The sequence below is a fragment of the Nannospalax galili genome, unplaced genomic scaffold (assembly GCF_000622305.1).
Source record: "Nannospalax galili isolate Female #2095 unplaced genomic scaffold, S.galili_v1.0 scaffold46, whole genome shotgun sequence".
NCBI classification, from domain to species: Eukaryota; Metazoa; Chordata; class Mammalia; order Rodentia; family Spalacidae; genus Nannospalax; species Nannospalax galili.
In genome coordinates this window covers 4,956,064-4,969,747 of record NW_008355790.1, presented here as the reverse complement: position 1 = coordinate 4,969,747, position 13,684 = coordinate 4,956,064, and the positions used below count along the sequence as shown (strand labels likewise).

Here is a 13,684-nt window from a genome sequence, read left to right as displayed (position 1 = left end):
TACTTCAATCATCACAGGGGAAACTAGAATAAACTAATTTGTCTGGTAGTTGATTAAGTTTCTTTGGAAATGACAATAGATTCTATCATGAGACTGACTTTGTGTATCACAGATGGGAGTTCAGAAGGTCCATTGTTACCTGAGCCCCAGCCAGCCAGAATTCTGCCCTTGGCACTAAGTGGTTTGTGACCTGCAACAAAAAGATCTGGAGGCATTATGAAGTGAGACATCTGTTATCATCAAAGTCAAAGAGGTAAGATAGCCTTTTTTGATGATCAATTCCTAAAGTCATTTAAGACTGTGTGACTGGCTGTTGCCAGCTATTTTGGGTCCTTTTATAAGTCAGGGCTCAGTTGATGCCTTTTTGAACAGACCTCTGGTTGGGAGTGGCTCCCAGAAACCAAACAAGAACACAGCCCTCCCTCCAGTCCTTGCTGGACAAAGAGTAACAAAGTAGGTTTTAACACTCCCAGAAGGCATTTTGTGTCATTATGTAGGATACTACTCTTTAAAATCCCTTTAATACTCTGATTTTTTTATAATAATCTTGTCTTTCTAAAAAAAAAATTGAATTCAGCAGTAGTTATACAAGAAATATTCGACTTGCTAACAATCTGATTAAATAATGAAGCCAATGGAATAGGTCTCCCTGAATGCAGTGGGAATATTTGCCTTTTCAATAAGCTTTGAAGTATTTTCAAAGCTGTACAAGCAAGGTAACACAGGCCTATAATTCCTGCACTTGAGAGATAGAGGCAGGAGGATTAGGAGTTCATGGTTGATTGAGGCTGCATGAAATCTTATTTCAGAAAACAAACAAGCAAAAGAAATATTTTCAAGTTTAATAGTCCATATTAGCAGTTTTTCAATAAATATACAAGCCATTTTACAAGAAATCCTGTTTTGTTTGTAGCAGCTGACCAAAGTTGGGAATTGTAAAAGAAAGCTGCTGATTAACCTATACACAAACTGTATCTGTTACACTGTGATCAATACAACTGACCGAAACAATTTATAAGGACTTCTTTTTTTGAACATTTTATTTATTATTTTTCTTTTATGTGTATGCATGTATTGCCTACATGTAGGTAAGTGCATCCGTGTTGTGCAATGTCCGCAGAGGACAGAAGAGGCTGTCTGATCCCCTGGAACTGGAGTTAGGGACAGTTGTTAGCTGCCATGTGGGTGCTGGGATTCAAATGCCAGTCTTCTGCAAGAACAGTCAGTGTTCTTAACTGCTGAGCCATCTCTCTAGGCCCAGGAAGGAGTTCTTTTGCCCCTCAGTTGCAATTTCAGTCTCTCATAGAAGGGAAAGGATGACAGAGTTCATGGTAGCAAACTACATGGTAGACGAGTAAGTGGGGAGTGTGGCCGTGATACAGTGGAAAACAGGGTTCACGTTCAGGATTTTTCATCTCATTCATAAAAGAATTTAAGAATGGATTCAAACAGAAGCTTTAGGACAAGTTTATTAGAATTCAAAGAAAAAACAATCCTCAGGGCAGGCAAGCTGTAAATCTCAGCAGCTGACTTGGGGATGGGACTGGAGAGAAGGAAAAATACCAGTTAGCTCTGAACTAGAAAGATATTAAAGGGAGGAAGTCTCAGACCGGGGAGGAGGGCCCAGACTAGATTCAGTTGTGTTCTTAATACTCTCACTTGTTTCAAAGATGGCCTACTTTCAAATCTTGTCTAAAGTTGGCCCTTTGTGTAGTCATTTTTTCCCCTGCAGGTGGGCTCCTTCTAGTCAGAATTTCAAATTTCCTGCCTTGCTCTAATCAATCAGGTTTCTGCTTTCATGAGTGAATCACCAATAACACACACCCTTACCTTGTCCAATCCAAAGTCGAAAGAGGAGCCCAGTCCTGTCCCACTTTCTACCCTATAGAATACAAAAGCCTAGACTCTCCATGGAGGTAGACGGTGCTCCAGCTCTGGAACCCTCCCCATGTGGGAAGTCTGTCTCTGTGTGGAGTGTTGCTTGTTGAATAAACCTTGTCGGTGGACTGTGACTGCAGACTTCTCCTCTTGTAATTCTTTACCTGGCAGAGAAAAGGACTGGAGAAAAGATTCCAGGCAGTATCAAGCCCTGCTGACTTAGAGCTGGCATGGATGCCACACAGGGAGGAGAAGGGTACTTTAGAGAAATAGTAATTAGAGAAAATGTTGGGGCAGCCCAGAGTGTTAGCGAAAGCATGCTTAGAAAAGAGATATAAAAAAGAAAAGGAGCCGTTAAGCTTCTCTAAATTCTTGAGAAAATGAGCCTGCGGCTCATCTAGAAACACTGCACTAGGGGGCAGAAATTCAGGAAAGTTTACTAGCTTAGTAGCACACATGGTATTCCACCTATCTCTTTAGCAGGTGAGTTCACTTTGCCTTCCTAGAGTGTCCTGAAACCAGGTGATTGACAAGACAAAACTGGAAAGGTAGGGCTCTATCCAGAAGAGATTTGGTGAACAGTTTTTCTTACAGTACTTTCTTGCTACAGTAACATCAGGAAGCGAGGACCAGGCTATAGCCTACAGAGGCCTGACTTAGTGATCTACTTCTACCTGTCCTGCCTCCCTTCCTTAAAGCCCCACAGAAACTGGGGTGGGTGGGTGAGTGGGAGGGAAACATCCAAAACTCAGGGCAGACATTTCAGATTCAAAACATAACAGAAAGTGATTTCAGTGTTAATGCAGTAATGCAGAATGTGGGAGCTGATAAGTAAACATCTGCTTTAAAAGGGCATGCTGCTCACTCTCTCCACTTTCCATAAACAATGTACTGAAATGCTCAATAACATCAGCCTTTGAAAACAGGTCCAACTCAACAGGAGAACATTTGAGAAGAATCCACAGGTTACATTATTTTCATTCATTAAAGAAATATCATTTGCAAGACAGGAGAGATGGCTCAGCAATTAAAAACACTTGCAATTCTTCCAGAGTAACTTGGTTCAATTCCGATCACCCAAACCCAGCACCCACATGGCAGCTAACAACAATCTGTAACTCTACTTCAAGGGAATTTGACATCTTCTGATTTTTACAGGCATTGCATGCACATGGTACACTTACATACATGCAGACAAAACACACATACACATAAAATGTAAAAAAATTAAATATTTTTTTAAAAAAGGAAATGTCATTCGGGGTTTGGATGCTCCTGTGACAAACTCCCAAAGCATATGTAGTAAGAAATGAATGCCCAAAATATATACTGAATGCAATTAAAGATCAAATTACGATTCACAGAGTGCTAAGCCACAGTCTGTAACATTCTCTCTTTATATGGTTTTGTTCATTTGTTTGTTTGTTTTGAGTTTTCTTCCTGGAGTTCTCTCTGTATTTCTCTTTTTCTTTCTATCTGTTTTTCTCTCTCTAACTCTCTGTCTTCTGTGTTTCTCCTTTGTTTCTCTTTCTCTCTGTCTCTCTCTCTGTCTCTCTCTCTCTCTCTTCTTCTTCTCTCTCTCTCTCCCCGTGTGTGGTGTGTAACATGTGAGTGTTGATGCACACATATGTGCAGGTGCATGTGCAGATGCCTGAAGAAGGTGTGGGGTATCCTGCTCTACTGTTGTCTGCCAGTTCCCTTGAAACAGTGTTTTTTACTGAACCTGGATCCAGGCTGACAGGACCCCAGAGGTCCTCCTGTCTCCATTCCTTATACTGTTAGGGTTACAGGCATGTGTGAGGCCATGACCAGCTTTCTATGTGAGTTCTCAGGACTGGAATTTAAGTCTTCAAGTTTGCACAGCAAGCTGCCTTTTTTCTGAGCCATCTTTCTATTCCCTTTCCTAGGGTTTTTAAAGTCCTTTCTATTTCCATTATTTTTATTAATATTTTAACATTTATTTTAGTCTTCAACAGTGTCTCATATACATATATGAATCAAATTTTTGTTGCTCTCCCATTTTCTTTCCCATCCCCACCCACTCACTCTCCCACTGAAAAATTTCCCCTTCCCTACAAGTTCTGTAACTACTTTTATGTCTTTGTTTTTTTGTATCCACAAAAACATCCACACCATCATCCACACCACCATCCACACCATCACCCCACCACCCACCCCACCACCACTCCGTACCCCCATTCCACACCACCATCCATACCATCACTCCACACCACCATCCACACCACCACTCCACACCACCATTCCACACCACCATCCACACCACCATCCACACCACCACCACTCCACACCACCATCCACACCACCATCCATACCACCACTCCACACCACCATTCTACACCACCATCCATACCACCACTCCACACCACCATCCTCACCACCATCCACACCACCATCCACACCACCATCCCACACCACCATCCACACCACCACCACTCCGTACCACCATTCCACACCACCATCCATACCATCACTCCACACCACCATCCACACCACCACTCCACACCACCATTCCACACCACCATCAACACCACCATCCACACCACCACCACTCCACACCACCATCCACACCACCATCCCACACCATCATCCACACCACTATCCACACCACCATCCCACACCACCATCCCACACCACCACCCACACCATCATCCACACCACCATCCGCACCACCATCTGCACCACCATCCCACACCATCACTCCACACCACCATCTGCACCACCATCCGCACCACCATCCATACCACCATCCACACCACCATCCACACCACCATCCACACCACCACCACTCCATACCACCATCCACACCACCATGCAACACCACCATCCACACCACCACCACTCCACAACCCCATTCCACACCACCACTCAACACCACCATCCGCACCACCATCCCATGCCACCATCCACACCACCATCCCACACCACCATCCACACCACCATCCACACCACCATCCACACCACCATCCACACCACCACCATCCACACCATCACTCCGCACCCCCATCCACACCACCACCACTCCACACCACCATTCCACACCACCACTCCACACCACCATCCGCACCACCACCATCCACACCACAACACCTCTTCTCCACTCCCACCAGGATTCCAGATCTATAATGTACTGTCTACGTGTAAAGAAATGTGAAGGCAATTAGTGGAACTCAAGCTTTTGTGATTTATCAATGTGAAAAATATACATCATGCTACTGCTTAAATAATCATGCACAAAATTAATTTTCAGATGGCAAAGACTATTAAAGAGTGTAAAACAGTTTGATCTGCTTAGAACCCTTCCACAGCAATTCTTGAGTTAATACACAAGTGTGCATGACGTGACTTGTCCTCAGATGAACATGTTTCATAACTTTCCTTTCCTCAATATGAAGCAGTGCTGAAGTTGAGTTCCTTCATGGGCAAAATGAGCAAATTAGGGGAAGCCATCATTGCTTTTAAGAATTTGAAATGATAGGATTTGCTTTAGAGTCGCAGCAAGAAAAGCAAATTTTCTTGCAGTGCAAACATATCAGGATTAGACTGAAATACCACGCAAAGCAATCCAGGTAGAAATTAGGCAGTGAGGGTTGCTTGAGAACTATTTTCAAAATAAACTTGAAAAGTAAAAACGTTAAGAGCTACATAATGAAACAAGTACTCAAGTACCCCAGCACAAAGAACATCTACACAGAGAACAAGGAGCTGCAGAGCTCTTGACCCTGAAGAGAAGAGCTATTTCAAACCTCTGCCTCCCAAGGCTCAGGGATCATTTCCGAAGAGGAGGCAGAAAGATAATAAGAGCCAGAAGGGGGTGAATGAGTACAAGGAAACAGAGTCTTTCAAGATAGCTGGTGAGTTACTCTTATGAACACACAGCAATAGTGAGAGCATGCACAAGTCCTATGCAAGCTCAAACCAAACAAAATCCCAGCATAGACATGGGGTAGATAAAATACCCCAACCCAGCCTAAGGAACTTTTGGCAATTGATGGCTGCTGGAAGCAGGGAATGACTGTGTCTTATAAGGTGGGATCTCTTGATGGACCCAGTGGATGAATCCACACTGAAGGACTTTAGGGGACACAAATCAGACTTCATAATCCTTTATATATATAAAATCTGGTGGAGAGATGCATGGTGGTACCAGGAATGAACCTGATTATTAAGATAAAAATAAGGTCTTAAATGAAGCAGGCAAGGAAGGATGAAGAGCCCTAAGGTCAGGATCCCTTTGCTCTAGCCTGTTGATTTAATTCTCACTTCCCAAGCCATACTATGCTGTTCTGGTGGAAGGAGTCAAGGGATTCAGGTACAAATGCTAAAGTTTCTGTCAGAATTTATAAATTCTCAGCCAGTACCTATCACAAATCTCAAATCCCCAACAAATCCTATAGATAGGTATAAAACTTTTAGATTTCTATCATAAGAAATACTTTCTTGGGCTGGATGTTGTATATATACCCATAATCCAAGCACTCCAGAGGCTGAGACATGAGGATCAGAAGTTCAAAGGCTGCCTGGGATATATACTCAGACTCTGATTTGAGAGAGAGAGAAAGACAGGGAGAGAGAGAGAGAGAGAGAGAGAGAGAGAGAGAGAGATTACTTCCTTGTATACTTTATGTATGGAAAAGAAATTATTTATACCTTTAACATTGATTTCACTTCTGAAACATTTTTAGTAACAAAAGGAGTTTTTCTACTAAAAGTTGAATTTTTTAAAAAATTGCCAGATAACATAAAATTCCATGTACATATGGATGATGAAAGCTATGCTGTGTAAATATGTGACTATGATAACTGTTTCTTTAGCTATTCAACTATGGGATTGAGGATGGCTTGTTTTTTTAAATGCTGAATTCCAGAACCATTTTAGAAGGTATTGTGTTTGTTATTTCATCACATGATCTGGTCCTGAGCGATTTATACAGTGTCCATGAAATTGTAAAACGTGCTTAGGTTTTTTAAGCAGCACAGATAATTAGGATTAAATATTCACATCATTATAAGCCTGTTCCTCCAGATACAAAGCAAAGTGAATTCCCTGTGGATGACAGCAATGTTTGCATCCTTAACATTTGCAGCAATAAATATGTCTTCTTGAATTAAATTTTAAATTGCTTTAGTGACTGACTTTGAATGCTAAAGGATAAATGAATAAACGAAAACATGGCCTAAAAGATAATTAATTAAGCAAGAGGTAAATATGCTACAGAAGTTATTGACTTAATTTTTAACTAGTTTTCTTATTATTATGCATATAAACAATTCTGTCAATGTTTAGAAGTACTATTCAAAGACTTCAAAATAAAAGTTAATCCTTTATGGACTTAAAGTTCTGAGATCTTTATGGGTGAGAATTAAATACAATGGGTCACATACAAAAGGCAGACATGAAAGGAGGAGGGTTTGCTGAGAAAAAAAGTTTTTCAGAGGGAGGAAGAGGGGATGAGAGAGGGAAATTGGCATTGAAAATGATTAAAAATCATTATATACATGTATGAAACTGTAAATAAATAAGGCAACTCCCCCCAAGTGATGCGTCTTAGGAGACTTCTGCATATACAGCCTTATGCTGACATAATGGCACTTCCAACTTCATAGGGACACAGGCTCTGAACCCTCATGGACCTCATTTTATTCATGTTTCAGAACTTTTCATTTGTATCCTCTATAATAAAATTGGTATTCTAGGGCAGGGAGATGGCTCAAGGGATAAGAATTTTGGCTACTCTTGCAGAAGACCTGAGTTCAGTTCTCAGCACTCACATGGCAGTTAAGAACTGTCTGCAATTCCAGTTCTAGGGAATCCAAAACCTTGTCTGGCCTCCAAGGGAACTGCATGCACATGGTACAATTACATACATGCAGGCAAAACACTCGTACACATAAAAACAAATAAATAATAAATATTTTTTAAAACTGTAATTCTTGTGAGGACAAAATAATTTTAGGAAAAACTCTTAATTTATATAGAAAGACATTTGAAATTATTGAAAGCAGTGTCACATAAAAATCATTAGCATGACATTATGCCCACAATAAGATTTTAGAACCCACAATAAGAATTTTTTTCTCTTAATGTTGAACTATAATTCAGGTAAGAAATGGCATTTTTACCTTCAATAGTCACTTTTGTATTGTTAAAATGACCTTTACATTTTAAAATTAAAAGAAAATAGAACATAAAACTACACGTAGCCAACCTAAGATTTTTCTGGTGTTCTTTATTTTAAAGCTTTCATCTAAGAAATGCAATTAAACACATTCATCTGCTACTGAAATTCAGGTTTCCTAAACGAACTTCTTTATGCCTATAATCTCTAGAAAAAGGCATGCGTATAGTATAAATAAAACAACTTTTCAATTATCTGTAGAAGTAATTTTACATCCTCACTGGTTTCTGCTATTTTCCCAGCAACAACATTTTTCAGATGCTGCTATAAGTTTACACGAAGAGGAATGCAGTAGGAGAAAACTTTGAGAGCACCCACAAAGGAACCAGGTGGGTCCTGTTTCTCAAAGTATCAAAGAAGTGGTAGTAAAACTCAGGTGACTGTTGTGATGACAGGTGGGTGAAAGCATCATGGTCATCCTTAAGTACTTGCAGGATGCTGCTGTTCATTCTTGCTCAGTTCTAGTCATCATGAATAAATGGAAGATATAAGTACCTTACGCAGCAAAATCAGTATACAATACACAATTGATAATTTTGGGATTTACCCACTTTCATTTTGGTTGTTTAGTGTTGGTGAAAGGAAAGCCCTCTCAGAGGAGCCAGCTATACAAATAGGAGTGGAGCCCCACATCCTCTTCTTCTTCTAGCCTTGGACACAGGCCTGCTTTTGTGCTCAGCACCCTGGATCTCTGGACTACTCTCTTAGTCCACACTGGCCATTGCCATCCTGATCCCCTATACTCAGACCACCTCAATTTTTCAGTCTAGTTTCTTAGAGCCTTCCCAGGCTACCCCCAACCCTAACTTGCCTTGAATTCCCCAGACCAGCTTTCTTTCCTGTTAAGTCTGATCTCACCTGTGCACCTTGACTCCTCTACAGCCCAAGAAACTCAAATCTCCCAAACACCACATCTACTTCTCTTTCTAGCCTTGGCCACAGGCCCCTTCTGCTCTTAGCACCTCAGGTCTCTGGACTACTCTCTTAGCTCCAAGTGTTGATGAGCTCTCCAAATTGTGCCCCGCCCATCCGCCTACATTGGGACCATCTGCAACCCTCCCACTGCTGCAGGCTAGGTGTCCATGCCCTTGAGCAGGGGCCCAGACTTTGGCAGACTGCCAGAGATGGCCTGAATCCAGACTCTGCCCAATAAGGTTCTCAAATTGTTCTGTTCCTGCTGGCTAGAGGTGCCCAGACCTTAGGAGGAAGCCTGAGAGCATCTGATTCTCACCTGACTTGTGCCTCTGCAGGAACTCCTGAGTAGCTGGACTAGAGTCTTCTGGTCCCTCCGATATAAAATCAAAAGAGAGAATCTGAAGCCTAGACCAACAAGCTTCTCATACCCAATAAGAAAACAACAAAGGCACATCAAGTATACAAACAGAAACAAACTTCAACTTAACAAAGGAAGATGAGTCTCACACAGGAATTACAAACAACAAAAGAAATTCACATGCTAAAATCACAATGAAAGAATAACATGAAAAACCCAAATTATTTGTCCCCATCAGTTCAATAGAAGAGTTCTACAATGAGAACCCCCTAGAGATAACACAGGATAAAGAATTTAAAAGAACAACCATAAACATGATCAAAGAATTCAGCGAATTTGAAGAACACACAAACAAATCAAAGAACTGAAAAAAGATGGGAATAGACTGACCAAATACACAAAAGAGAGAAATATTGAAGAAAAAGGCTGAAATGAAGGAAGCGAAACACTCAATAAGACAATTTAAAATGACCAGAGAAAACCTCACCAATAAATTAATGAAATGACAACAGAATATCAAGAATGGAGAATAAAGATGAAGACTTGGACTGTTCAAGTAACAATTATGAAAAAAATTTAAAAACATAGGAATGGAATACGCAGGAAATGTGGGATCCCATGAAAAACCAAATTTATGCATCATAGGCATAGAGAAAGGAGAAGAATCTCAGGGTAATGTTATTCACAAGACCTTCAACAGGATTGTAGAAGAAAATTCCCCAAATCAAAGAAAGATGTGCCCATACAAATACAAGAGCCAGACAAGGCTGTCCACTATCTCCACCCCTTTATTACATAGTGCTTGAAACTCTTGCTAGAAAAGAGAAGGAAATTAAAAGAATAGCAATTGGAAAAGAAGAGATCAAATTATCTTTTTTTGCAGATGATATGATATTATACCTAAGAGATGCCAAAAATTCCACCAGAAAACTCCTGGAGATGATTAATATTTTCAGTAAATTGGCAGTTTATCAAATTAATCTACAAAAATCAGTAGCCTTTCTATATATTGATAATAAGCAACTTGAGAAAGAGTACATGAAAACCCTCCCAATCACAATAGCTTCAAAAAATATCTCAGCGTGAACCTAACAAAAGGCATTAAAATCTCTACAATGAAAAAAAATTTAAATCTTTAAAGAAAGAGATTGAGGAAACAACAGAAGATGGAAGGACCTCCATGCTCACGATTAGAAGAATCAATATTGTGAAAATGACCATCCTGCCAAGCCATTTATAGATTCAGTGCAATCCAATCAAAATCGCCACGACATTCTTCACAGAATTAGAAAAAAAATCCTAAAATTCATACAAAAGCACAAAAGACCCTGGATAACCAAAGCAACACCTGAGCACAAAGAGCAATGCCGGGGAGATTGCTATACCAAATTTCAATCTGTTTTATAAAAACAGCCTGATACTGGCACAAAAATGGACCTGTAGATCAATTGAGCATAATTGAAGACCCAAGCATGGGTACATGCAATTTCAGCCACCTGATATTTAACAAAGGGACCAAGAACAATCACTGAAGGAAAGACAGCACCTTCAGCAAATGGTTCAGGCAAAACTGGATCTCCACCTGTAGGAGAATTAAACTAGACCTTTAACTGTCACCTTGCACAAAAGTCAACTCCAAATGGATTAAAGACCTCAATGTGAAATGTGAAATGCTGAAACTGTTAGAAGAAATCTTTGGCAATAACCTACAAGACAGAGGTGTATGAAAGGACTTTCTAAATCAAACATCATTTGCCCAGGAATTAAGGTCAAGAATCAAGAAATTGGACCACATTAAACTAAAATGCTTTTGCACAGAAAAAGAAATAACCAAGGAAGTGAAGAGAAAACCCACAGAGTGGGAGAAAGTCTTCACTATTGACACATATGACAGAGGTTCAACATCCAGAATATATAAAGAACTCAAAAAACAAAGAATCAAGAAAGCAAGAGACCCAATTAAAGGATAGGCTAAGGATCTAAACAGAGACTTCTCAAAAGAAGAAATAAAGATGGTTAAAAAACATCTTAAAAAGTGTTCAACATCTTTAGTAATTAGGGAAATGCAAATTAAACCACTTTAAGAGTTCATTTTACCCCAGTCAGACTGGCTAATATCAAAAGAACAAATGATACCAAATTCTGGAGAGGATGTGGGGAAAGGGGAACACTCATCCACTGCTGGTGGGATTGCAAACTCATACAACCCCTATGGAAAGCAGTGTGAAGAACTCTTAAAAATCTAAAAATGAATCTACGATTTGACCCGGTTATACCATTCCTTGGCATATACCTGAAGGACTCATCCTATTGCAGAGATACTTATACATCCGTGTTTGTTGCTGCTCTTTTCACGGTAGCTAAGAGATGGAAGCAACCTAAGTGTCCCTCAACTGACGAGTGGGTAATGAAAATGTGGTATATTTACACAATGGAGTTCTACTCAGTGATAAAGAAAAACAAAATCATGAAATTTGCAGGTAAATGGATGGAACTAGAAACTGTTATACTATGTGAAGTAACACAGACTCAAGAAATCAAATGATATATGTTCTCCCTCATATATGAATCCTAGCACCATATCCTTATATGTATGTACCCTGATGTAACTGCAGGAACCAGGATAATGAAAAGGAACCACGGAGATAAAGGGAAAGACAGAACTTGAGTGAGAAGAACAGTAGGAGACATGTGTTACTAAGGTAGAAATGGATAAATGGGGGTATTTAAATGTGAGGGGGGAGGGAGGATTATACAAGGAACTTTGGGGATAAAGGGAAAGAAGGAGCTCGAGAGGTGGGACCATAGGAGACAGGTATTATCAAGTGGTAAATGCGGGAAAAGGGGACACTTTAAATAGGGAAGTCATGGTGGAAGAGTTAGGTAGGGAGACTGAGAGGGAGGAGAGATACATAATGCCTAGTTAATGTAAAAAAGCAGACAAAATCATGTTAGTCCAACAACCTAATGACAAAGTACACATACAATATCTCTAAATGATTCCATGTGTATAGCTAAAAAACACATAACAAGAAACACTGCCAGGCAGGAGAAACCTTCCTTTGAGTTTTTGGCCAGGGTGATCCAAGAGACTCCCAAAATTACTCAGGCTATTGCCATAGCCCTTGATGGCCTCCCAGAGCTTGAAGGTAAGACCCTGTTTCTGAAGACAGAATATACTTTGGACACAGGATTTGGAGCAGTGGAGCTGGAACTGACCTGGAAGCCACTTCCCCTGAAGGCTACCTAAACAGCTTTGGAAATAACTATGCAAGGTGCTAAGGGAGAACATCAGTCTGTGGTTCAACACAAGCTTCAAGATCCAATAACCACATCGATGACCTGCACAGCATATGACATTGGTGCAGTAGTGGCAGTTTTATCTTGGGGGCAATCGACAGCTACCTAATTGGACTAAAAGCCCACTTAATAGGAGGAAACTCATGTGTGGTACTGTACATAGATAAATACACGTGGCTGGAGAACTCATAGATCCTAAAGAAAACCCCAAAACTGTCACATAATTAGACTAATGTAATTTCTTACTATGTGCAAAATTTCTTACTTACAAAGAAATATCTCAGTCACCACTCATCAAAGAAGCTTCTTTTGCACTAGACAGAGACTATTACAGAGAACCACAACTGGTCACACACACATTGTCTGTGAAGTGCCCAATTCTGAGTGGCGTATCTACAATGCAACCTCTACACCTAAGGCTCACAGAACATTGAACAAGGGGTAAAGAAGACAATAATGAATATCTCAGTTCTCATAAATGAAGATTCCTCATGCAACAGAGGGCCAGGAACACAAAAAGTCACACATGGCCAAAGTGTCGAGACTAAGAGTCTGCAGAATGTTGGTTCCTGGACAGGACTCCTATATTAAACTACACCCATCCAGGGCTCAGGGACCACTGTGGAAGAGGGTTTGAAAGATTGTAAGAGCTGAGAGGAAGTGAATGATCATATGGAAATAGAGTCCCCAGAAGCTCCTGGGATTCTGCTCATATGAACCTACAACAATGGTGTCAGCATGCACAAGACCCATGCAAACTCAGACAAAAAAACAGCATAGAACTGGGATAGTGGAAAGCTGATTCCAATCTTAGTTGAAGATATATTGGTAACTCATTACAGCTGGATGAGGAAGACCTGGTCTTCCTAAAGTGAAACACTCTAGATAGGCTGACTAGACCTCAATAGATGAACTTGCAGTAAGGGACATCTGGCGATACTAACATGACACATGACAGAATGTATGAATTCTAGTGTGAGTGGGGGGCTATGAGAGGGTACCAGTGGGGAAGGCAGTATAAAGCCAGATGATTGAC

General features: G+C 40.5%; 1 protein-coding gene across 1 annotated transcript; it reads left to right on the top strand.

Moving 5' to 3' along the window:
* The first annotated feature begins 3,973 nt into the window (after nucleotides 1-3,973).
* LOC108491787 (extensin-like) lies at nucleotides 3,974-5,050 on the top strand. Its single transcript, XM_017803314.1, has one exon. It carries the CDS (start codon nucleotides 3,974-3,976, stop codon nucleotides 5,048-5,050), a length of 1,077 nt encoding a protein of 358 aa, XP_017658803.1.
* Nucleotides 5,051-13,684: the final 8,634 nt, after the last annotated feature.